The sequence below is a fragment of the Nerophis lumbriciformis genome, linkage group LG08 (genome assembly GCF_033978685.3).
Source record: "Nerophis lumbriciformis linkage group LG08, RoL_Nlum_v2.1, whole genome shotgun sequence".
NCBI lineage: Eukaryota > Metazoa > Chordata > Actinopteri > Syngnathiformes > Syngnathidae > Nerophis > Nerophis lumbriciformis.
Genome location: NC_084555.2, coordinates 15988999 through 16012875, shown reverse-complemented (window position 1 = coordinate 16012875; position 23877 = coordinate 15988999). Strand labels below are relative to the sequence as shown.

Sequence of the window (23877 nt, the reverse complement as noted above, 5' to 3'; positions counted from 1 at the left end):
ATCACAGATGCTGGCTTTTGAACTTTGCGTCGATAACAGTCTGGATGGTTCGCTTCCCCTTTGGTCCGGATGACACGATGTCGAATATTTCCAAAAACAATTTGAAATGTGGACTCGTCAGACCACAGAACACTTTTCCACTTTGCATGAGTCCATCTTAGATAATCTCGGGCCCAGAGAAGCCGGCGGCGTTTCTGGATGTTGTTGATAAATGGCTTTCGCTTTGCATAGTAGAGCTTTAACTTGCACTTACAGATGTAGCGACGAACTGAAGTGTTCCTGAGCCCATGTGGTGATATCCTTCAGAGATTGATGTCGGTTTTTCATACAGTGCCGTCTGAGGGATCGAAGGTCACGGTCAATCAATGTTGGTTTCCGTCCATGCCACTTACGTGGAGTGATTTTTCCAGATTCTCTGAACCTTTTGATGATATTATGGACCGTAGATGTTGAAATCCCTAAATTTCTTGCAATTGCACTTTGAGAAACGTTGTTCTTAATCTGTTTGACTATTTGCTCACGCAGTTGTGGACAAAGGGTTGTACCTACCCCCATCCTTTCTTGTGAAATACTGAGTATTTTTTGGGAAACTGTTTTTATGTCCAATCATGGCACCCACCTGTTCCCAATTTGCCTGCACACCTGTGGTATGTTCCAAATAAGTGTTTGATGAGCATTACTCAACTTTATCAGTATTTATTGCCACCTTTCCCAACTTCTTTGTCACGTGTTGCTGGCATCAAATTCTAAAGTTAATGATTATTTGCAAAAAAAAAAAAGTTAATCAGTTTGAACATCAAATATGTTGTCTTTGTAGCATATTCAACTGAATATGGGTTAAAAATGATTTGCAAATCATTGTATTCCATTTATATTTACATCTAACACAATTTCCCAACTCATATGGAAACGGGGTTTGTATTAACATTTAAAAAGCAGCCTCTGTTGCATATCAAATCAATCACTTTGACAGACAAAAGCAACAGTGGCTCATCGTGAAACAGCTCTACCAAAGCTTAAGGTCCTTGTGTATGGGCACAGAGCTCCACGACCACCCCAACCACCTCGCATTAATGAAACTTTTTCCGGGTTGCTGCAACCTGTCGCCTCATTTTTCACCGCTGTTAATTCCCGGAAATTGCCCTCGTTTCCCGACATTCCGACCTAATTACAAATCTTCCAGATTCTGACAGTATTGTATTGATATGAAATGCTCATGTTTGTCAATCAAATTGTGAAACTAATAAATCAACATTGTGTCAGAGCGTGTCAGAATAAATGGTAAATTGATTTTACTTGTATGGCGCTTTTCTACCTTGGATGTACTCAAAGCGCTTTGACAGTATTACCAAATTCGCCTACTGATGACACGACATTATATTTATCGTCCGGTCATTCTTTAATTCATTAATTTACATTTTACTTGCGCTTTTTCACTCAAAACGAGGCCACCAATGGATCCTGGAAACCTACGTACAGCGTGTATTCTGTTATTAGGATGGGGCGGCCCTGACGAGGTTGAAGTGTGTAAAGATAGAAATGTACGTACTGAGCTCCAAATGAGTGATGGAGGCACTGATTAGGCAAAGGCCTGTTCCTTGCTGGAGTCTTCACATGGATCTGATAAGAGTGGCACGTTGGGCTGATGAACGACACTGTCAGAAGTCACTCTCAATTTCATATTTTCATGTCTAAACAAATGAACACACTTATTTGTACTGACTAACATTGTTACAGATGCAACATTTACCACTGATTTACAGTTTGCTTTTAAATTGTTATTCCTGCCACATAAATTGTTATTTCCACTTGTAAATGAGCCTTTAAAACTTTATAAAATTGCCACATGAACTCTTTTCATTTTAAACTGTTCATAGGGAACTGTTGTGCTACGGCATAAACAAAAAATAAAGTATGATAGTCTCTCAGAACATCGTGTTTATGTAGGGCCTGTGATAACAAACATCATGTTAACCGTAGCTTCCGTCTGCCGCTTGCTGAATTGCCCTGATTGTCATCTCCTTAGGTTTCCTCCTCTGCTCACTGAAGATAACATCCCTCACTCTATCTGTCCTCGAACATCCCCTCCTTTTGCTATCTTGTCTTCTCTAAATCTGGTTATTGTGCCCCTCTGATGATGATGATGATGATGATGATGACCGTTGATTATCTCTTCTATCTTAACAGTACTGCTTTTTATTTCCTTTTCATTTTTCAACAGACTTTCGTGTTTTGTTTATCTCCCCCCAGTCAGAATTTCTCATTAAACCATACGAAAGTATGTTTATGGTACTTCATTATTATCCGTTTTTTAGGCTTCCTTGTAAATAATGAATATATCTGAGTTTTCAATATTGAGTTTCTCTTTGGAAGTTTGCAATGGTTTGTTGTCTGTATAATGTAGTGCATACTTGTCTGCAATTTTAATTGAACATACAGTAATCAAACATCCCTTTCTGCCCTGAAGGCTGTCCAAGAACATTCCCACTACCAAGGACGTGGAGCCGCTGCTGGAGATTGACGGGGACATCCGCAGCTTTGAGGTTTTCCTCTCCTCCAGAACGCCAGTCCTGACTGCCAGGGATGTGGAGATGTTCCTGCCTTGCACCGTTAACCTGGACCCCAAACTCAGAGAAATAATAGCAGGTATGATTCATTCAGGTCATGAATCGCAATTTTTAACGATTCTTAATCGATCCAAAACTTTTTTTAATTTATTTATAAAAAGCAATTTTTTTTATTTTTTTTAAATCTGTCCTATCCAGCCACTCAGGCAAATCATATTGTTGTTATATCTGCTGTATTTATTTACTTTAGAAAAGACAAGTGTTGGATACTTCTCTTGTTGCATTATATGTATTTGACTTCATTAAATGTTTGGGTATCCATCCATCCCATCCATTTTCTACCGCTTATTCCCTTTGGGGTCGCGGGGGGAACTGGAGCCTATCTCAGCTACAATCGGGCGGAAGGCGGGGTACACCCTGGACAAGTCGCCACCTCATCGCAGGGCCAACACAGATAGACAGACAACATTCACACTCACATCCACACACTAGGGCCAATTTAGTGTTGCCAATCAACTTATCCCCAGGTGCATGTCTTTTGGAAGTGGGAGGAAGCCGGAGTACCCGGAGGGAACCCACGCAGTCACGGGGAGAACATGCAAACTCCACACAGAAAGATCCCGAGCCCGGGATTGAACCCAAGACTACTCAGGACCTTCGTATTGTGAGGCAGATGCACTAACCCCTCTGCCACCGTGAAGCCCATGTTTGGGTATAATTTTTTTTAAAACAAAACCCGTTTTCTTTTAAGTAATATAAAAATTTATCACAGCTGTTAATCTATTTCATAGAACAATGAAGTTATTCATAGAACTGGCACCCAATGTTATTAAAAAGTATTGATTTTGAATAGAGAATCGATTCTGAATCGAATCGTTACCCCCAAAAATCATGTGGTACCCAAAGATTTGCAGCCCTATTATATACTGTAGATCAGGGGTGGGCAATTAATTTTCTCAACAAAAAATATTATGTAGGATCAACAGGCTGAATTAAGTTATGTTTAATATCAATATTTGATTGGTAAACATAAATGTGATGATTAAGCAACAAAAAAAAAAGCTTGGCAAAGACAGTATTTTTATTATTATATTAATTAAAGGGGAGCTGCACTTAAAAAAAATGCCTATCATTCACAATCCATATGTAAGACAAGAACACATTTGATTTTCTTTTTTTATGCATTGTCACATGTAATATATGGCAAGTACCAGGTGGCTAACAATGCAGCTAATGGGAGTGCAGCTGGGATAGGCTCTAGCACCCCCTGCCACCCCGAAAGGGACAAGCGGTAGAAAAATGGATAGATGGGAGTACTCTATTGCGACCACAAAGCCCTCTTAAAAAACATCCAAAAACCGTGATCTGAATATTAACTAAGTACTAATGATATTGTTATTATAAGCGCTAACACAGACAATCAATTTTTTTTAGCAGCGCTATGATCACAGAGAGCTAATTAGCTTGTGCTGCTATAGACATACTGAACCGGTGAACTGCTAATGCTGCATCACCTCTAAGTAGTAAATGTTAATTCTAGATAACTCATACCACTTACTTGTATCGTAGAAAGATGTGGCCATAAACCGAAAAGTGGTCAACTTTGAGATCCAACTCAGACCCGAAGATGGCGAAAAAGAAACGAAAAGACGCTTTGCGGCAACTTTTTAGTTTTAACCCTTTGTGAGGATTATGATTAATTCTTCATCTAAATGGGAAGATATGAACATTCCGTCAGTCGGCATCCTAGTGAGAGTAGACATTGTACAGTTAAGGATTGTTTTATTAGGTTGGTAGTTTGTATTTCTTCTTCAGCACTTAGCAATACTGCTGCAAGATGCTTAGGGTTTCTCTAAAACGGGATCTGTTTATCAAACAGCTTCTAAAACTTGTAGATTCAGGCAAAAAAAATTCAGTTTCTAGATCATATTTTTTGTCCCAAATTCGTCTTTGTTGTCTCTCACGAAGTATGCCATGAATAGTAGTGTTGTTTTTTGTTGAAGGGACAAGCAAACGTTGTGATGCGTTCGTGAAATTAATGCGCCGCTGTATGCTTAAAATGATTAAAAAACTTAAATATGACATGTTGTTATAAATGTACCTGTTACTACTAGAGATATCCGATAATATCAGACTGCCGATATTATCAGCCGATAAATGCTTTAAAATGTAATATCGGAAAATATTGGTTTCGGTTTCAATATTATCGGTTTCAAAAAGTAAAATGTATGACTTTTTAAAACGCTGCTTTGTACACGGACGTAGGGAAAAGTACGGCGCGCCATAAACCCTAAAGGCACTGCCTTTGCGTGCCGGCCTAGTCACATAATATCTACGGCTTTTCGCACACACAAGTGAATGCAATGCATACTTGATCAACAGACATACAGGTCACACTGAGGGTGGCCGTATAAACAACTTTAACACTGTTACAAATATGCACCACACTGTGAACCCACACCAAACAAGAATGACAAACACATTTCGGGAGAACATCCACACCGTAACACAACATTACCACAACAGAACAAATACCCAGAACCCCTTGCAGCACTAACTCTTCCGGGACGCTACAATATACACCCCCCCCACACCTCAACCCCGCCCACCTCAACCTCCTCATGCTCTCTCAGGGAGAGCATGTCCCAAATTCCAAGCTGCTGTTTTGAAGCATGTTAAAAAAAATAATGCACTTTGTGACTTCAATAATAAATATGGCAGTGCCATGTTGGCATTTTTTTCCATAACTTGAGTTGATTTATTTTGGAAAACCTTGTTACATTGTTTAATGCATCCAGCGGGGCATCACAACAAAATTAGGCATAATAATGTGTTAATTACACGACTGTATATATCGGTATCGGTTGATATCGGTATCGGTAATTAAGAGTTGGACAATATCGGCAAAAAAGCCATTATCGGACATCTCTAGTTACTATATTACATATATACTTACAGCGTGTATATATAATATTTAATCTAGGTTTTTGGATGTATTTTACAGGCAGAATAGAGCGACTAATATTGGCTCCATTGTTAGCTGACTTTTGCTAGCATTTCTTTACGAGATAGAATGCATGAAAAAAGAGAAAAACATCTGTTTTTGTCTCACATAAAGATTGTGAATGATAGAAATCATAAACAAAAGTGCAGTTCCACTTTAATAAATGTGCATATTAAAAAACTTAACTTGCCAAAATGTATTGAGCCAAGAAGGAAGCAAAGTAAAATGTTGTTCTGTTTGTTAGTACAGTTAAAGTCGTAGCATTTTCACGTGTTAAAGAAGACCTAGGCTACAGTAAATACAGCCCGCAGGGCCCACTTTGGGCACATCTGATCTAGAGGAACTAAAGGTTGTTAAAGGTTTTTGTTGGTTAACCTGAGAAAAGATTATTACCGTTTCCAGAGGAGATCAGTGAGGCAGGGCTCCTGCCCGATAGAACTTGTCGAAGCTACATCTCTGAACTGAGGCGACACGTGCCTAATTCTCCACGAAGTCCGCCAGAGAACTCGGTGACACAGAGAACTCCGTTGCCTTGTCCTAGCCTCGAATTGTCGAATCTTTGACTATTCCAAAACACCCCTACTTTTCATATCAATATGCATGTATACCTGTGTGTAAATGAAACAAAGTGTTTTCCCTCAATTGCTGCAGCAAATTCAAGCGTTATAAAGTGACGTAATACTGCACTGCGTAACACTATTGCAACTGTTTTAAGATATGAGCCAGAGAGGCGGCGTACTCTGTATGCCGTGCGTCAGCATCCATTCGACTCATTGGAGAGTGTCAGTGATGCCTGGAGTGAAGTTGCTACATCCATGCTACGCAGGAAAAACACATACACACACACCACGTCTGTCCTATTGAGCCAGTGCTGAGTCACGCAGTCGACCCCCCTAAAGAAACTCCTAGAATTATTCAGGTGAAACATGTTCTTTTGCTGTTTTCACCTTCTTATTGGAAGGTCATCTCCTTCCCTCCTCGCCATCTGAGGTCAGCCAGTACTTGGTGCCCACTGTCTGTGTCCAGCCAGTGGGCAGCGCCGTCAGTGATACACGCCCTTAGCCTGACTCACATCATAAGGCCCCCATTGTGTTCACAGGCTGCTTTGGGTCTCACTCAGTGTGTCATTCAGCTGCCACTTGTATAACCAGGAGACATTCTGGTCCCTTCTGTTTATGGGTTCTACTTTTCTTGCCAGCCACACAGAGCCGCTCTGTTCCTGTCGCCGGCCTTGTTTAGCTTCACTTTGGGAGGTTCTGCCGAATCTCTTACTCAGCACTGCTCGGTTTGATTTGGGGAAAACAATCGTGGCACAGTTCTGTTGTGTGTGCCTATGAGTTCCCATGGGCTTCGGTTTGCTTACATGGTTGCATTTATTTGCCTGGAACTCCTTGTGCCAAAATCATCTTCTCATGGCTGGCATATCACTGAAAAACCCCCAATGTCTACAGGCTGCTGCTTTGTCAGCAAATTAAATTGTAAGAATCAAAACTGCGAAGTTCTTTTCAAACATCTGCCACATTTCAATCATTTAATTCACTCTTTTTACCAGAATCATTATTCTCTATTCATTTACCGCCGCCTAAACTCGACGCAGATGATGAAATAAAACTGAATTATTGACGCGTGGGTACCATCTGAGGGGCCTTTTATAGGCGTCGTCAGTGTTACTATCATCAGCGTCAAACTAACAATTCCCTCTCTCTTCCTCTCTACCCTCGTGATTCTCTCCTCTTCTTAGATGTCCGTGCTGCCAGAGAGCAGATGCACGTGGGAGGGGTTACGTATCCCACTATGCCCTTGCAGGAAGCAGTGCCTCGTCCGCAGCCAGGATACGGCCACCACACGGTGGCTTGTTCGCCGGCAGGCTCCTTCGCCGGATCCTTGCCTCCTCAGCCTCACAGTGCCTACTTCAGTGGGATGACTGGTCCTCAGCACCCCTTCTACAACCGGGTAAGGCAGGAAGGAGCAATTTTGTCAGTCAGATCCTTAAAAGATCCTGACTGTGACTCACGTTTCTTACAATCACTAACAACACGTCAAGTTTTAGCTTCATATCCCCCTTACAATATAGTGACCCTTGACACTTTGCAGGTCACATGACCAGTTTGCTCTATTAGTACTCAAAAACATTGGAAAAGCGGTAGGAATAAATATGCTCTGGTTCTTCCTACTGCTTTTCGAACATATGAAAAAAAAACTGGAGATTGTGATGTATCATGTTGTAATCCATGTTCAAAGTTAACTCAAACCTAAACTCAAATTTAAAAAACAGGATGACATGACCTGTTACTTGAATGAGAATATACAATATATATATTTAAAAAAAAAAATAAATAAATAAAATATATATATATATATATATATATATATATATATATATATACACAGTATATATATACAGTATATATATATATATATAAAAAAAAAAAAAAAAATATATATATATATATATATATATATATATATATATATATATAAATATATACAGTATATATATATACAGTGTGTATATATACAGTATATATATATATATATATATAAAAAATATATATATATATGTATATATATTGATGTTTTATTTGTTGGCTAGGCTGATATTGATTGATTAAGACACACACACGTTACAACTGAATCAACAGCCAACTAGTTTACTGCAATTATTCAACAATAAAATGAAATAAATCCCGAGCAATTATTCCATTATTATGCCCATCCCTATTGTTTGCCTTAGCTCCCACCTTGTATGATTTCATTTTATGTTGACCTCCTCTCCCTCCTGCCTCCTTAGCCTTATTTCCCCCATCATGTGTATCACCCGCCAAGGCATTACTTCCATCATGTCCCCTCATCCTTGCGCCCTTCCATTAAGCATCCTGGTCAGCCAAAGGACAACACCAGTGGACTTGTAAGTAGAACATATCATTCAAATACTCCTGTGTGTTAATAAAATGAGCGTTATAAGTCATGTGATTGGTTGGGGAGAGGAAGATGAATACACAGTAATTTCTATAATTATTACCGTGGTACCTCAACTTAAGAGTGCCCCAATGAAAGAGTGTTTTGAAATAGTAGCACTCTCTCCGCTAATTGTTATGCTTTAAGTTGCAAGCACAAATGTTTGTTATAAGCATCCCGAATGCCACAGTAAACATCTGTTCTTACTTGCTAGCATTAGCTTACAGCTAAAGATCAACATTACGGTACTTTGTTTTTTGACCATGGGGAGGAAAAAGTGAACGCGACGGACAGTGCTGGTAAGAAGCGTATATTAACTGAATTAAAAAAAAAAAATCATCAAAGACATGAGTGAGTCACCAACTTAGCGAAGCAATTTGAGCATATAACTGTGAGTCTGCACCATACTGAAGCAAAATGAGTCTCGTACCAGGCAAGACTGTTAAATTAATATCCAAACAGCAGGAATGTATCCACGAAAATATGGGGAAGCTGCTGATGGTATGTTTGACAGAAAAGCAGCTTGGAAGAGATAGGATAGACTTTTAAGAATAATATTACTTCATAAAACTAATGTAGTTCTATATTGTATTGTATTGTTTTTGTAAAATATTTCTTATCTAAAAATGTGTTTTTTAAAGGCATGTTACATATTAAATTGTGCTGTTTTGCACCAATTACATTTATTTCTAATCATTTCAATGGGAGATATTGATTTGAGATACTAGTGTTTTGAGTTAAGATCTCTGTCACAGCACCAATTAAGCTTGTAAGTTGAGGTACTACTGTATGTATATTTATTTGACTTTTCACAACACAGTACAGATTAGCTCAACTTTCCACTTCCAAATCACACCTGCAAAATCTTGCACTGAACCCATGGATTTTAGCAATAGATGCTAACGGGGAATAAGGGATCAACAAGAGTCTCTGTATTTAGTTCTGAACATTTTTGTCACCTAAAGGGATACATTTTATCCAAGAGGAGAATGATGGTGACAATGAAAAGGGCTCTTGCAGCAAAGTGGAGACCGTGAAGTATATAGTAATGCTACAGTTTCCATACCTATGGCATACCAATTGGGAAAGTCAACATTAGCATGGTACTTTTTTTTACCAATAAAGGTAATAGTCAGGTTTCGTGCAGTGGAAAATGTGCCAACACCATTAAGATCATTAACCTAATCTTTCCATGTAGTCCTTCACACTAGCATCCTCTCCTTAGTATATCAGCTTCACTTTTTCCCATTTTCTCAGCTAAACATAAAAGACAGCGTTATAAATTGATTTCGTAAATAAGTGGTCAAACGTCACTTAGAACTCTGCACAATCCCTTGTTTCTATTCTGTGCCCATGTCAGGATGTTATAGAAGAGGATGCAAGAGAAGGCCTTCCCTCTTGTCCCTCTGAACCCTCCCTGGTAACCAAATAAACGACAATGCATAAAACGTCGCTTTTCTACTAATAATTTGCTCGCTGTTGGATTTGCAAACCTTTAAGCATGCGGAACATTGCATGCCTCGTAAATGACTTTGAAACATGCTCTTTTTGCGCATGCGAGTTATTAGACCACACATTTCCGCAGTCCAGACCGCGACCTTTACCACCGTCTGTTCAAATGGACCTGCACGTGTCGCAGGGACGCGGGGAGACGCTCTGACGTCCACACATTCAAAGAGCGAGCAGCTTCTGTTGGAACAAATTAACGATAACGCTTTTTGCCTGCTCCACAAAGCCACTTATCAGGCTGCAGCCAGCTAGCATTTAAAGGAGCTGTATTAAAGATTTAAATATAGAGAGAACACTGAGTCTATCTTTTTCCATTCCACCTCTATCTTCCTCTTGCTCTTTTGTCCCATCTTCTCTACTGTATAAATGTCCCCGGTTTCATCTCATTCCCGCTTTACCATGTACATCAGCCCATTTTATCCCTTCTTGCAAATCTGTGAATGTTGGTGTATGTCTCTGTGTGTGTGTGTGTGTGTGTGTGTTTGTATAAATGTGTGCACGCGCGTGCGTCCTTGCTTGTGTGCGTGCATGCACGTGCACAGGCTCATTTATTTGTAATTCTTTGGATATGTAAGCAGGCCGAGCCCAGTATAATTGCCAAGCTTATAGAAGTGTGAATGTGGATTCCTCTGTCTGCGGGGATTATCATCAGAGCAACTGTTGGGGCTGCTGGCAACACACACTCACACACACACACTCTCACACACACACACACTCACACACGGTAACAAAGAGCACAGCGCTGTTAGAGCTTATCTCTTTACCAAGACGCTTCCGCTTTTGCAGAGCTCCGTTTCCTCTTCCCCATCCTTCTTCTTGCCCTGCCCTGAGCTTGGCTCAGCCCAGCTGTAATTACAGTCTTATCACACACACACGCCGGGACGGTTCACACACACTTAGACACACCCGTTGATATTTGATTTGTTTTATTTATTTATATTTTTCAAAACACAACTTCACTGTCGTGCCTAAATAGAAACCTCTGCTTCTCTTCAACTTCTAATCTGGCTGGTTTGTCTGCAAACATTGTGACTCCAGAAGCTGTGAAAATAAAATCTTTCTGTGTTTTTATTCTACTTCCAATAGCCTCGCCTCTTCCAGCTTGGTATGGATGAAAAGGAGCTGCCTTCTCCCTCGTTACTGCTCCTTGTTGTGCTTTTCTGCTTTTTGTGTCTGCCTTTTTCCACAGGTGCCCCTGACCGCGCATCGTGTGTGAATTTTATTTTGTTTTGTCTGACCACTTGTCCGTCTGCTCTTTTTGTCTCCTTATCAAGCATTTAAAGTCACTGCCTTACAAATCAAAGCAGGTACATCTATGGTCTCGTTTCTTTTGTCGGCCTCTGCAGTAGGGTTGCAACAGTATGAAGGTTTTATGTTATGATCACTGAAGTCAGAACAAGTTTTTACAGTTGACTTATAAAAAAGGTTGCAAAGGGGTGGGGAAATCACAGGAAGCTTTAGTTAATACATTTAGCAAATATATGGCTATACATATATTATAGACCTTATATTATATGAATAATAAAAAACAAGGACCCAGATTTCCCTCGCCCGGACGCGGGTCACCGGGGCTCCCCTCTGGAGCCAGGCCCGGAGGTGGGGCACGATGGCGAGCGCCTGGTGGCCGGGCCTGTCCCCATGGGGCCCGGCCGGGCACAGCCCCAAGAGGCAACGTGGGTCCCCCCTCCAATGGGCTCACCACCCATAGCAGGGGTCATAGAGGTCGGGTGCGATGTGAGCTGGGCGACAGCCGAAGGCAGGGCACTTGGCGGTCCGATCCTCGGCTACAGAAGCTAGCTCTTGGGACGTGGAACGTCACCTCGCTGGGGGGGAAGGAGCCTGAGCTAGTGCGCGAAGTGGAGAAGTTCCGGCTAGATATAGTCGGACTCACTTCGACGCACAGCAAGGGCTCTGGAACCAGTTCTCTCGAGAGGGGCTGGACTCTCTTCCACTCTGGCGTTGCCGGCAGTGAGAGGCGACGGGCTGGGGTGGCAATTCTTGTTACCCCTCGGCTCAGAGCCTGTACGTTGGAGTTCAACCCGGTGGACGAGAGGGTAGCTTCCCTCCGCCTTCGGGTGGGGGAACGGGTCCTGACTGTGGTTTGCACTTACGCGCCAAACCGCAGCTCAGAGTACCCACCCTTTTTGGATTCACTCGAGGGAGTACTTGAGAGTGCTCCCCCGGGTGATTCCCTCGTGCTACTGGGGGACTTCAATGCTCATGTTGGCAACGACAGTGAAACCTGGAGAGGCGTGATTGGGAAGAATGGCTGCCCGGATCTGAACCCGAGCGGTGTTTTGTTATTGGACTTTTGTGCCCGTCACAGATTGTCCATAACGAACACCATGTTCAAGCATAAGGGTGTCCATATGTGCACTTGGCACCAGGACACCCTAGGCCGCAGTTCCATGATCGACTTTGTAGTTGTGTCATCGGATTTGTGGCCTCATGTTTTGGACACTCGAGTGAAGAGAGGGGCGGAGCTTTCTACCGATCACCACCTGGTGGTGAGTTGGCTGCGATGGTGGGGGAGGATGCCGGACAGACCTGGCAGGCCCAAACGCATTGTGAGGGTTTGCTGGGAACGTCTGGCAGAGTCTCCTGTCAGAGAGAGTTTCAATTCCCACCTCCGGAAGAACTTTGAACATGTCACGAGGGAGGTGCTGGACATTGAGTCCGAATGGACCATGTTCCGCGCCTCTATTGTCGAGGCGGCTGATTGGAGCTGTGGCCGCAAGGTAGTTGGTGCTTGTCGTGGCGGTAATCCTAGAACCCGTTGGTGGACACCGGCGGTGAGGGATGCCGTCAAGCTGAAGAAGGAGTCCTATCGGGTTCTTTTGGCTCATAGGACTCCTGAGGCAGCGGACAGGTACCGACAGGCCAAGCGGTGTGCGGCTTCAGCGGTCGCAGAGGCAAAAACTCGGACATGGGAGGAGTTCGGGGAAGCCATGGAAAACGACTTCCGGACGGCTTCGAAGCAATTCTGGACCACCATCCGCCGCCTCAGGAAGGGGAAGCAGTGCACTATCAACACCGTGTATGGCGGGGATGATGTTCTGCTGACCTCGACTGCGGATGTTGTGGATCGGTGGAGGGAATACTTCGAAGACCTCCTCAATCCCACCAACACGTCTTCTTATGAGGAAGCAGTGCCTGGGGAGTCTGTGGTGGGCTCTCCTATTTCTGGGGCTGAGGTTGCTGAGGTAGTTAAAAAGCTCCTCGGTGGCAAGGCCCCAGGGGTAGATGAGATCCGCCCGGAGTTCCTTAAGGCTCTGGATGCTGTGGGGCTGTCTTGGTTGACAAGACTCTGCAGCATCGCGTGGACATCGGGGGCGGTACCTCTGGATTGGCAGACCGGGGTGGTGGTTCCTCTCTTTAAGAAGGGGAACCGGAGGGTGTGCTCTAACTATCGTGGGATCACACTCCTCAGCCTTCCCGGTAAGGTCTATTCAGGTGTACTGGAGAGGAGGCTACGCCGGATAGTCGAACCTCGGATTCAGGAGGAACAGTGTGGTTTTCGTCCTGGTCGTGGAACTGTGGACCAGTTCTATACTCTCGGCAGGGTCCTTGAGGGTGCATGGGAGTTTGCCCAACCAGTCTACATGTGTTTTGTGGACTTGGAGAAGGCATTCGACCGTGTCCCTCGGGAAGTCCTGTGGGGAGTGCTCGGAGAGTATGGGGTATCGGACTGTCTGATTGTGGCAGTCCGCTCCCTGTATGCTCAGTGCCAGAGCTTGGTCCGCATTGCCGGCAGTAAGTCGGACACGTTTCCAGTGAGGGTTGGACTCCGCCAAGGCTGCCCTTTGTCACCGATTCTGTTCATAACTTTTATGGACATAATTTCTAGGCGCAGTCAAGGTGTTGAGGGGATCTGGTTTGGTGGCTGCAGGATTAGGTCTCTGCTTTTTGCAGATGATGTGGTCCTGATGGCTTCATCTGGCCAGGATCTTCAGCTCTCACTGGATCGGTTCGCAGCCGAGTGTGAAGCGACTGGGATGAGAATCAGCACCTCCAAGTCCGAGTCCATGGTTCTCGCCCGGAAAAAGGTGGAGTGCCATCTCCGGGTTGAGGAGGAGATCTTGCCCCAAGTGGAGGAGTTCAAGTACCTCGGAGTCTTGTTCACGAGTGAGGGAAGAGTGGATCGTGAGATCGACAGGCGGATCAGTGCGGCGTCTTCAGTAATGCGGACGCTGTATCGATCCGTTGTGGTGAAGAAGGAGCTGAGCCGGAAGGCAAAGCTCTCAATTTACCGGTCGATCTACGTTCCCATCCTCACCTATGGTCATGAGCTTTGGGTTATGACCGAAAGGACAAGATCACGGGTACAAGCGGCCGAAATGAGTTTCCTCCGCCGGGTGGCGGGGCTCTCCATTAGAGATAGGGTGAGAAGCTCTGCCATCCGGGGGGAGCTCAAAGTAAAGCCGCTGCTCCTCCACATCGAGAGGAGCCAGATGAGGTGGTTCGGGCATCTGGGCAGGATGCCACCCGAACGCCTCCCTAGGGAGGTGTTTAGGGCACGTCCGAACCGGTAGGAGGCCGCGGGGAAGGCCCAGGACACGTTGGGAAGACTATGTCTCTCGGCTGGCCTGGGAACGCCTCGGGGTCCCACAGGAAGAGCTGGACGAAGTGGCTGGGGAGAGGGAAGTCTGGGCTTCCCTGCTTAGGCTGCTGCCCCCGCGACCCGACCTCGGATAAGCGGAAGAAGATGGATGGATGGATGGATGGATGGATGGCTATACACTACCAATGGGAGCATTAATGAGAATTAACCAGGAATATAGGGTAGGTTTTGTAACCAGGAACTTACAAACCTAATAATGAATCTATCATATGCAGACATGAATGAAAATATAAAATGATAACAGTTGTATGTAATAATTCAGAGTGTTCCGATCCGATATTGATATCTCTTTTGTTGTCAGCAAAAAAAAAAAATGTCTCGATATAAGCAGTACTGCAGTGTGTTTATTTTTGCAAAGCTGGACAGCCAGTTAACATCTAAATATCCTCCAATAAGCACACAAGATTGTTTTTTTCTTGTATTTTAGTGAAGTAATTTACTAAATGTAAACATGGTTGGCTACAGGCTAATATGAGTGATCAGCTTCACAACAGCTAAGCATTTAATAGCTTAGTATTACGTAATGATGGTTCGTAAATGAACAATTTTGCGGTGTAAAGCATGACATTTTGTCAACATAAACAAGTATCAAATGATTATAGTTGCATATTTTTGACATATTCAAAGTCTCCAGGCCGAAGCATATTAGAAAGTATCCAGTAACAAACGTGTCCGCGTCATTCAACTTACTGCATCATCAGCATAACTTAATGTATTGATGTGGCCATTAGGTGTTGCAACAAAAACAATTACCACTCCACTTCAACTTAAAGACAGCCTAAAGTCATTCCAGAATATTAATAATAAATAGGTTAGTGTTTACCTACTATTGTTTGAGTCATTTTACTTGATCAAGCATTTTCTAATATTCGGCTCTACAAAATAAAAAAGTATGTGAGATATGCTGATATATTATCAATATCGGTACCTGCCACTACTCAAAAGCTGTAATATAGAGATTATATCGTTCGTGAAAAAGTTGCATCGAGACAACCCTAATAATAAAAATACTATACAAATTGTAACATTAACATGTAAACATGACGTTAACATTAATATTTAACAGTAATATTTATTTTCAATATTGTCATAATTACAACAATGACAATGATTCACGTTATAAATGTTATTAATATGAATAATCCATTTCAAGATTAATACATTTATAAACCACCATGATTTACTATTGTGTTTAAATTGTCAAAGAATAATGTATTGATAACAATATTTATTAATGCAATGTTCCTGTTTGATTTGAATAATTGAATAGAATAGAACACTTTTTGTCAAACTTAAGAGCATAAAATCAAAAAAGTTAATTTTATTTCACATTAATGTACACTCAGCACCACTGCTTGACAAAAAAAAGCAAAAAAAAAAAAAAAAAGAGAGAGAAACTGAAATATCACATGATCATAAGTATTCAGACCCTTTGCTCAGTATTGAGTACTCTTTTGAGCTATTATAGCCACAAGTCTTCTTGGGAATGATGCAACAAGTTTTTATAACCTGGATTTGGAGATCCTCTGCCATTCTTTCTTGCAGATTCTCTCCAGTTCTGTCAGTATCGAATGGTAAATGTTGGTGGACAGCCATTTTCAGGTCTCTCCAAAGATGCTGAATTGGGTTTAGGTCAAGGCCCTGGGTTTAGGTCAAGAATGGTCACAGAGTTGTTTCAAAGCCACTCCTTTGTAGGGATGTCCGATAATGGCTTTTTGCCGATATCCGATATTCCGATATTGTCCAACTCTTTAATTACCGATACCGATATCAACTGATACCGATATCAACCGATATATACAGTCGTGGAATTAACACATTATTATGCCTAATTTGGACAACCAGGTATGGTGAGGATAAGGTACTTTTTAAAAAAATTTATAAAATAAGATAAATAAATTAAAAACATTTTCTTGAATAAAAAAGAAAGTAAAACAATATAAAAACAGTTACATAGAAACTAGTAATTAATGAAAATTAGTAAAATTAACTGTTAAAGGTTAGTACTATTAGTGGACCAACAGCACGCACAATCATGTGTGCTTACGGACTGTATCCCTGCAGACTGTATTGATATATATTGATATATAATGTAGGAACCAGAATATTAATAACAGAAAGAAACAACCCTATTGTGTGAATGAGTGTAAGTGGGGGAGGGAGGTTTTTTGGGTTGGTGCACTAATTGTAAGTGTATCTTGTGTTTTTTATGTTGATTTAATAAAAATAAAAAAACGATACCGATAAAAAAAATTAAAAAAACGATACCGATAATTTCCGATATTACATTTTAACGCATTTATCGGCTGATAATATCGGCCTGCCGATATTATCGGACATCTCTACTCCTTTGTTATTATAGCTGTGTGCTTAGGGTCATTGTCTTGTTGGAAGGTGACCCTTAAGCCCAGACTGAGGTTCTGAGCGCATATATATACTGTATACATACAGTATATTAGGGAGAAGCGGTAGAAAATGGATAGATGGATATATATATATATATATGATATCTATGTATATATATATATATTTTTAAATTCTCCTGAACGGCAAACGTGACAATTTGAAAATGTCCAGTAAAACTCCTGTTTTTTGCTTATATTTAAATGTATTCCCCCAAATTTCTGTTAATTATTTGTGGCCTCGTTAAATACTTTTTTTTTTTTTTTTTGATGTTTGAAAACAAGCATTCTGTAGCATCACACATACATCACACTTCAGTGTTCATAGAGGCTGTGAAACCAGTATACTGCTGCAACCCTATTCCGCATATACTGTAACCACACCTTGCACTAATACTTTAACACTGTCTTATCAATATCACAGCATGCTGTAGTATCAAACACTAGGCATCTCGCCTGAAGCACACTTTGTCACCTCAATTATGAGTAGTCATGCTGTAGTTGCACTCATGTTTTCTCACTCTTTTTGCTCACTGATGCCAAGTGTGGCACCTGACGTATGATAGTATACGAGTCTGTCTTAACACCACTCTCATTTGATTAAACGCTGCACTTTCCTGTCTAGTAACCAGAAGCAAAGCAAATACTATGTGGCCATTGGGTATTTGAGCAATAAACAGATTGCAGTGTAATGGAAAATAGAGGAGGTAGTCCATGTCTTGTAGCTGTTGGACAACCACCACTCAGACTCAGCGTCTCCATCCATTAATATCCAAGTATGTTGCATACAAGTTATGTGCTTATGCAGTGTATTTATACACATACATATATATATATATATATATATATATATATATATATATATATATATATATATATATATATATATATATATATATATATATATACACACTAAAAAAAAGAACAAAGCAGGGCAACTGTTTGGATAAGTTGTCGACTTTGTTTGCTCGTACCCTTAATTTGTGTGTCTGACAGAGAGTTACTGTGTGTGGAATCGTGACCACCAGCCGTCGTGTCTCCTCCACAGGGATTGCTCACTAGTGTGTCATACGTTATGAGACGCACTAGTCTTAACGTGCCCTCAAAGTGGTGTTGATTGTTATTGCATGTGTTTCGTAGGCTTCGCCTGCCGTCCTGCTCAGCTCTATGAGCACGGACGCGGTGTGCGACTGGCTCAAGCACATCGACGGAATCGACGCCTGCATGCTGCCTCAGTACACCGCCACCATCAAGAAGGTGCGCCTGTCGATCGAATTGAGTTTCCACACCGAGCATTTGCTAAATGTGTTGTATTTCATGGTTCAAAATGTTGCTTAATTCACTCGTTATGTTTTCCCTCAAACGTTGCAGGCCAATATAAACGGACGTGTTTTGGCTCAGTGCAACCTGGACGAGCTGAAGAAAGAGATGGAGATGAACTTTGGTGACTGGCAGCTCTTCAGGGGAATGGTGAGCTCCAAGCATCTGTACACTCTCTGGACGCAACATTAGAGACACTTGAACAAACAATAATAAACATTGCAATACTCCTGTATTGGCTTGCATTAGGTTGTACTTAATGTGCCTTGTACAAAACCCAAAACTAGTGAAATTGGCACGTTGTCTAAATCGTAAATAAAAACAGAATACAATGATTTGCAAATCCTTTACAACTTATATTCAATTGAATAGACTGCAAAGACAAGATATTTAATGTTGAAACTGAGAAACGTTGTTTTTTTTTGCAAATAATAATTAACTTAGAATTTAATGGCAACACATTGCAAAAAAGTTGGCACAGGGGCATTTTTACCACTGTGTTACATGGCCTTTTCTTTTAAAAACACTCAGTAAGCATTTGGGAACTAAGGAGACCAATTTTTGAAGCTTTTCAGGTGGAATTATTTCCCATTCTTGCTTGATTTACAGCTCAAGTTGTTCAACGGTCTTCGTTGTCATATTTGATGCTTCATAATACGCCACAAATTTTCCATGGGGGACAGGTCTCGACTACAGGCAGGTCAGTCTAGTACCCGCACTCTTTTACTACAAAGCCACGCTGTTGTAACTCGTGCAGAATGTGGAGTGGCATTGTTTTGCTGAAATAAGCAGGGGCGTCCATGAAAAAGTTGTTGCTTGGATGGCAACATATGCTGCTCCAAAACCTGTATGTACCTTTCAGCATTAATGGTGCCTTCACAGATCAGGCACCAATACACCCCAATACCATCACAGATGCTGGCTTTTGAACTTTGCGCCTATAACATTCCGGATGGTTCTTTTCCTCTTTGGTCCGGAGGACACAACGTCCACAGTTTCCAAAAACAATTTGAAATGTGGGCTCGTCCGAACACTTTTCCACTTTGCATCAGTCCATCTTAGATGAGCTCGGGCCCAGCGAACCCGGCGGCGTTTCTAGGTGTTGTTGATAAATGGCTTTCACTTTGCATAGTAGAGTTTTAACGTGCACTAGCAAATGTAGCGACGAACTGTAGTTACTGACAGTGGTTTTCTGAAGTGTTCCTGAGCCAATGTGGTGATATCCTTTGCACACTGATGTCGGTTTTTGATGCAGTACCGCCTTAGGGAATCGAAGGTCACGGGCATTCCATGTTGGTTTTCGGCTTCTCCAGATTGTCTGAACCTTTTGATAATATTACGGACCGTAGATGGTGAAATCCTCTAAATGCCTTGCAAAAGCTCGTTGAGAAATGTTGTTCTTAAACTGTTCAACAATTTTCTCACGCATTTCTTCACAAAGTGGTGACCCTCGCCCCATCCTTGTTTGTGAATGACTGAGCATTTCATGGAAGCTGCTTTTATACCCAATCATGGCACCCACCTGTTCCCATTCAGCCTGTTTACCTTGTGGGATGTTCCAAATAAGTGTTTGATGAGCATTCCTCAACTTTCTCAGTCTTTTTTGCCACTTGTGCCAGCTTTTTTAAAACATGTTGCAGGCATCATATTCAAAATGAGCTAATATTTGCAAAAAATAACAAAGTTTACCAGTTTGAACGTTAAGTATCTTGTCTTTGCAGTCTATTCAATAGAATATAGGTTGAAAAGGATTTGCAAATCATTGTATTCTGTTTTTATTTACAATTTACACAACTTCACTGGTTTTGGGTTTTATAATTGTACATTTAGCATAGCCTGCACAAATATTTGTTATATGCTCTTGTGAACCAGCGCCCTTTGCAGTTGACATTTGTTTATGTTCAATTTATTTTGTCAGGAGTTACACATTTTGGGAAAAAAATAGCTCTGTTATGCAAAACACAATTGTCCACTGCAGTGAATGCTGGTTCTCAGGAGAATAAGCATTAATATTCAACCGCATTTTAGAATCATGCAGTATCATTCATCAAACCTCTCTTTCAAAAGCTGTACACTACATAACTTGCTCATTTTATCCTGATTTCCTCATTTTAATTTATAAAAAAGAAAAAAATCCGCAAAAATTGCTTTAACCTACAAAAATTAGTTTTGTAGGTTAAAGTGTTTTATATTTTGTGCTGTGAGTTAATGTTGCTGACGTATTTAAATGTAATATTATTTATTTATTTATTTATTATTATTTATTTACTGGCTCTGTGATGAGGTGGCGATTTGTCCAGGGTGTACCCCGCCTACTGCCCGAATGCAGCTGAGATAGGCTCCAGCACCCCCCACGACCCCAAAAGGGACAAGCGGTAGAAAATGGATGGATGAATGGATGGATTATTTATTGAGTTTATAGCATTTTATAAAGAAAAACTCAAAATGTTTATAGTTTGAACAAGAGTTAATTTATTTTTTAATTTCAGGCAAATTGATGCACTTTAAATATTTTCTGTTACAGATTAAAAAAACTATGTTATTTATTTTCTTTCATGTTGATAAAGATACAATGTTATTCAGAGGTGTACTTATATCATTTTATATAGACAAATTATACTATTTATATTTGATGCAGAGAGTGGTGGGGCATAAAAATATTGTTTTCTTCCTGGAGGGGCGTAACAGAAAATAATTGAGATTTTTTCAGGTGTTGGGTTTTCTTACCATATCCCCAAAACATGCATGCTAGTTTAATTGGATACTCTAAATCAGGGCTATTCAGGAATAACCCCGATTTTAGTTCAATACTTAGAAGACAAACATTTTTGCAGCAAATTCCGAAAAACACTCGAGAGCTCCTATTGTAAAGAGGAAGTTGGACCACTGTAAACACATTGGCACATCCTTGCATTGACATTTTAACCTTGCTAGCAAACATAAAACGCTCGAGTCCAAACTTGTGATTTACATAACTGATGCGTTCCTCAACGCACCCCTATAGTCCTCTCTTTTTTCATAATGTGTTTTACTTTAACTTTATCTCCAGAAGAGCAGGCAGCTGCTCACGCTTCCTCATGCTTTCTGTAGCATTGAGGAAGAAATGACGTAAGCCAACTTGAGAAATGTCCCAACTGTAAGCACCAAGAAGGAGCCCAGAATTGTTTTTACATTTGCAATATTAGAGTTCCTCACTTGGATTTCTTCCATTAGACCCGCAAACTGGTGGTATAATCGTTAGAGACTCGCTCATGTGATACAAGTGACGTGGGTTCAAGTCCTGTCTAGGCCATTCATTTGTATTTAAAAAAATTAACTGATTTGTGAGGAAAGTTAAAATCCCTTATTTTCATCCATTTTGTCGGGAAATTTCCCAGTCTAAAATGCAATTGTTGGAATGTATATATAATATTCATCCATCTATCACTGTCACTATCACTATCACTATCAAACTTATAATAAATAATTCACTCCTATACAATATCCTACCCTAACACCCTACTGTGCAATATTACCCTTCGAGTGCAATACATCCGACACTGATTGTTATTACTCCGGTACTCTTGTCTTGTTCTTTATATTGTACAGTATTTTGTATATTGTTTTGTATATTGTACAGGATTGCTTATTATTTTTATTGGATAGTAGTCTGTTTATTTCAATTCTTATTTTTTATCTTTATTACTTCTTGTGTAATTTATTTGTATCCCATATTTGTTTCCACTACCGCACCTTAAGTTGGAGTCCTTAATTTCGTTATATGCAAATATAATGACAATAAAGTCCATTCTATTCTATTCTATTATATTCTCAACCAGGGTTATTCAACTAAATTGTTCTGAGGGTCACGTTTCTCGAAAGTTAAGGATCATGGGGGGCTTACTTCTTGCTTTTACTGTTTGTATTTTGTATATTCCTGAGAACCAGCTTCCTCTGTAGTGCACATTTGTCAGAGTTACACCTTTTAAAATAGAAAATCGTTCCGTAAAATATGTAAAAAATCTTTCATATTACAGCGCTGTATTTTTTGGAATCTGCTGAAAAAAGGTTAGTCCCTCTTAATGTTTTTAACTCAACTTAGGGGCCGGCCTGATGTCATTGTTAAGTTGGATTTAGTCCGTGGGACGCCAGTTGAACAGCCCTGTTGTTGACAAAAAACATTCAGATCGATGGACAATTTAGAACAGGGATATTCAACTAAATTGTTTTAGGGGCCACATTTCCAGAAATCTGAGGATTGGGGTGTGGGGTGGTGGACTTTTCCCTTCACTACTAGTCTTATTTTGTATATTACGGAGAACCAGCGTCCTCTGAAGTAGATATTTGATTTTGGTCTGTTTATCTTGTCAGTTTTACTGGAGCACTCTGCTGTTTTTTTAGGGACGTTCTACAAAAATGTTCAAAATCACAAGGTTTTTGAACTGAACTCGTGGGCCACCAGTTGAATAGCCTAACCTAAACATTGAAAAAGAGAGGACCTAAGATGGAACCTTGAGGAACCACTAGTGTAACTTAAGAAGTTGAACAAAGACTACTGACTGCATCTGAAGTAAGCAAGCGACGACGACACCTTAGCTACATACAGTGTGTTCGGAAAGTATTCGGTCCTGCAGACCTCTGGTGGAGGGTGTAATGGTGACATAATAATATTATAGTTTGAATAAAGGGGGGAAACTATTACAGTTTACAAGTATCACAACAATTACTACACTATTATTACTTCAAAATGATCTCTCCCCGTCCTTGTTTTCCTGCACTTTTTTGTGCTAGCTTACCATAAGCGCGTGCAATGATGGCGGAGGCTCATTCAAGTGCGGTAGTGTCACGCATGGGCGGAAGTGAGGGTTCTGTAAAAATAAGATACAGTGAAGACATAAAATTAAATGAATGTAATTTCTAACAATTCTCTTTGTGGTCCGCCAGAAACCCGTCCTAGGGTTGGGGACCTATCTGTGTGTTTTGCTTTTTCTTATTTTTTGATGGCAGAACACCACTAAAGGGTACCAGCGATGGACAAGATGAATTGTTTGACAATAACCATAGAACTGGAAATATAACTTATGCCACTTGGCAGCAGCGTAGTTATTGTTGGGTAAATTAACCAATGATATTCAAATTCCTGTCTCTGACCGTGCTGCCCCCACCCCTGCAGACGATGGCATAGAACACCGCAGAGGCAGGGCCGCCTTAATGCTCGGGCTTACATGGACTGAAGCCCAGGAGCCCCCATCCAATCAAGGGCCCCCAACTTTTGACGTCGAAATGCAATAATTGGTGTTCATAGTTGACAATCACAGACAGCTCTGCTTCGTGTAGCGATTGTATACTCTCTCTCTCGGCTGCATTGTTCTTTTCCTACTGCTACGAGCGGGTCGCAAAATCAGGTTGACGTGTGAGAGGCGAGCCCTCAGCCCCGAGGCCCCCTCTTAGGTATAGGCGGCCACCACAGTGTATACAGTATGGGTGTTAAGATTGTGTTTTTGATTTAAAGTTAAA

At 41.1% G+C, this 23877-nt stretch overlaps 1 protein-coding gene across 4 annotated transcripts in view; it reads left to right on the top strand.

Moving 5' to 3' along the window:
- kidins220a (kinase D-interacting substrate 220a) overlaps positions 1–23877 on the top strand; it is a 102576-nt gene that overhangs the window by 70516 nt on the left and 8183 nt on the right. Inside the window, exons 24-29 of one of the 4 annotated variants that reach the window (XM_061968335.2) lie at positions 2468–2646; positions 7313–7524; positions 8363–8479; positions 11313–11345; positions 18202–18318; positions 18433–18531. In XM_061968335.2, the coding sequence (XP_061824319.2) occupies positions 2468–2646; positions 7313–7524; positions 8363–8479; positions 11313–11345; positions 18202–18318; positions 18433–18531 (757 nt within the window). The remainder of the gene's footprint in view (positions 1–2467; positions 2647–7312; positions 7525–8362; positions 8480–11312; positions 11346–18201; positions 18319–18432; positions 18532–23877) is intronic. The other 3 variants (XM_061968338.2, XM_061968337.2, XM_061968339.2) reach the window with 3 other exon arrangements.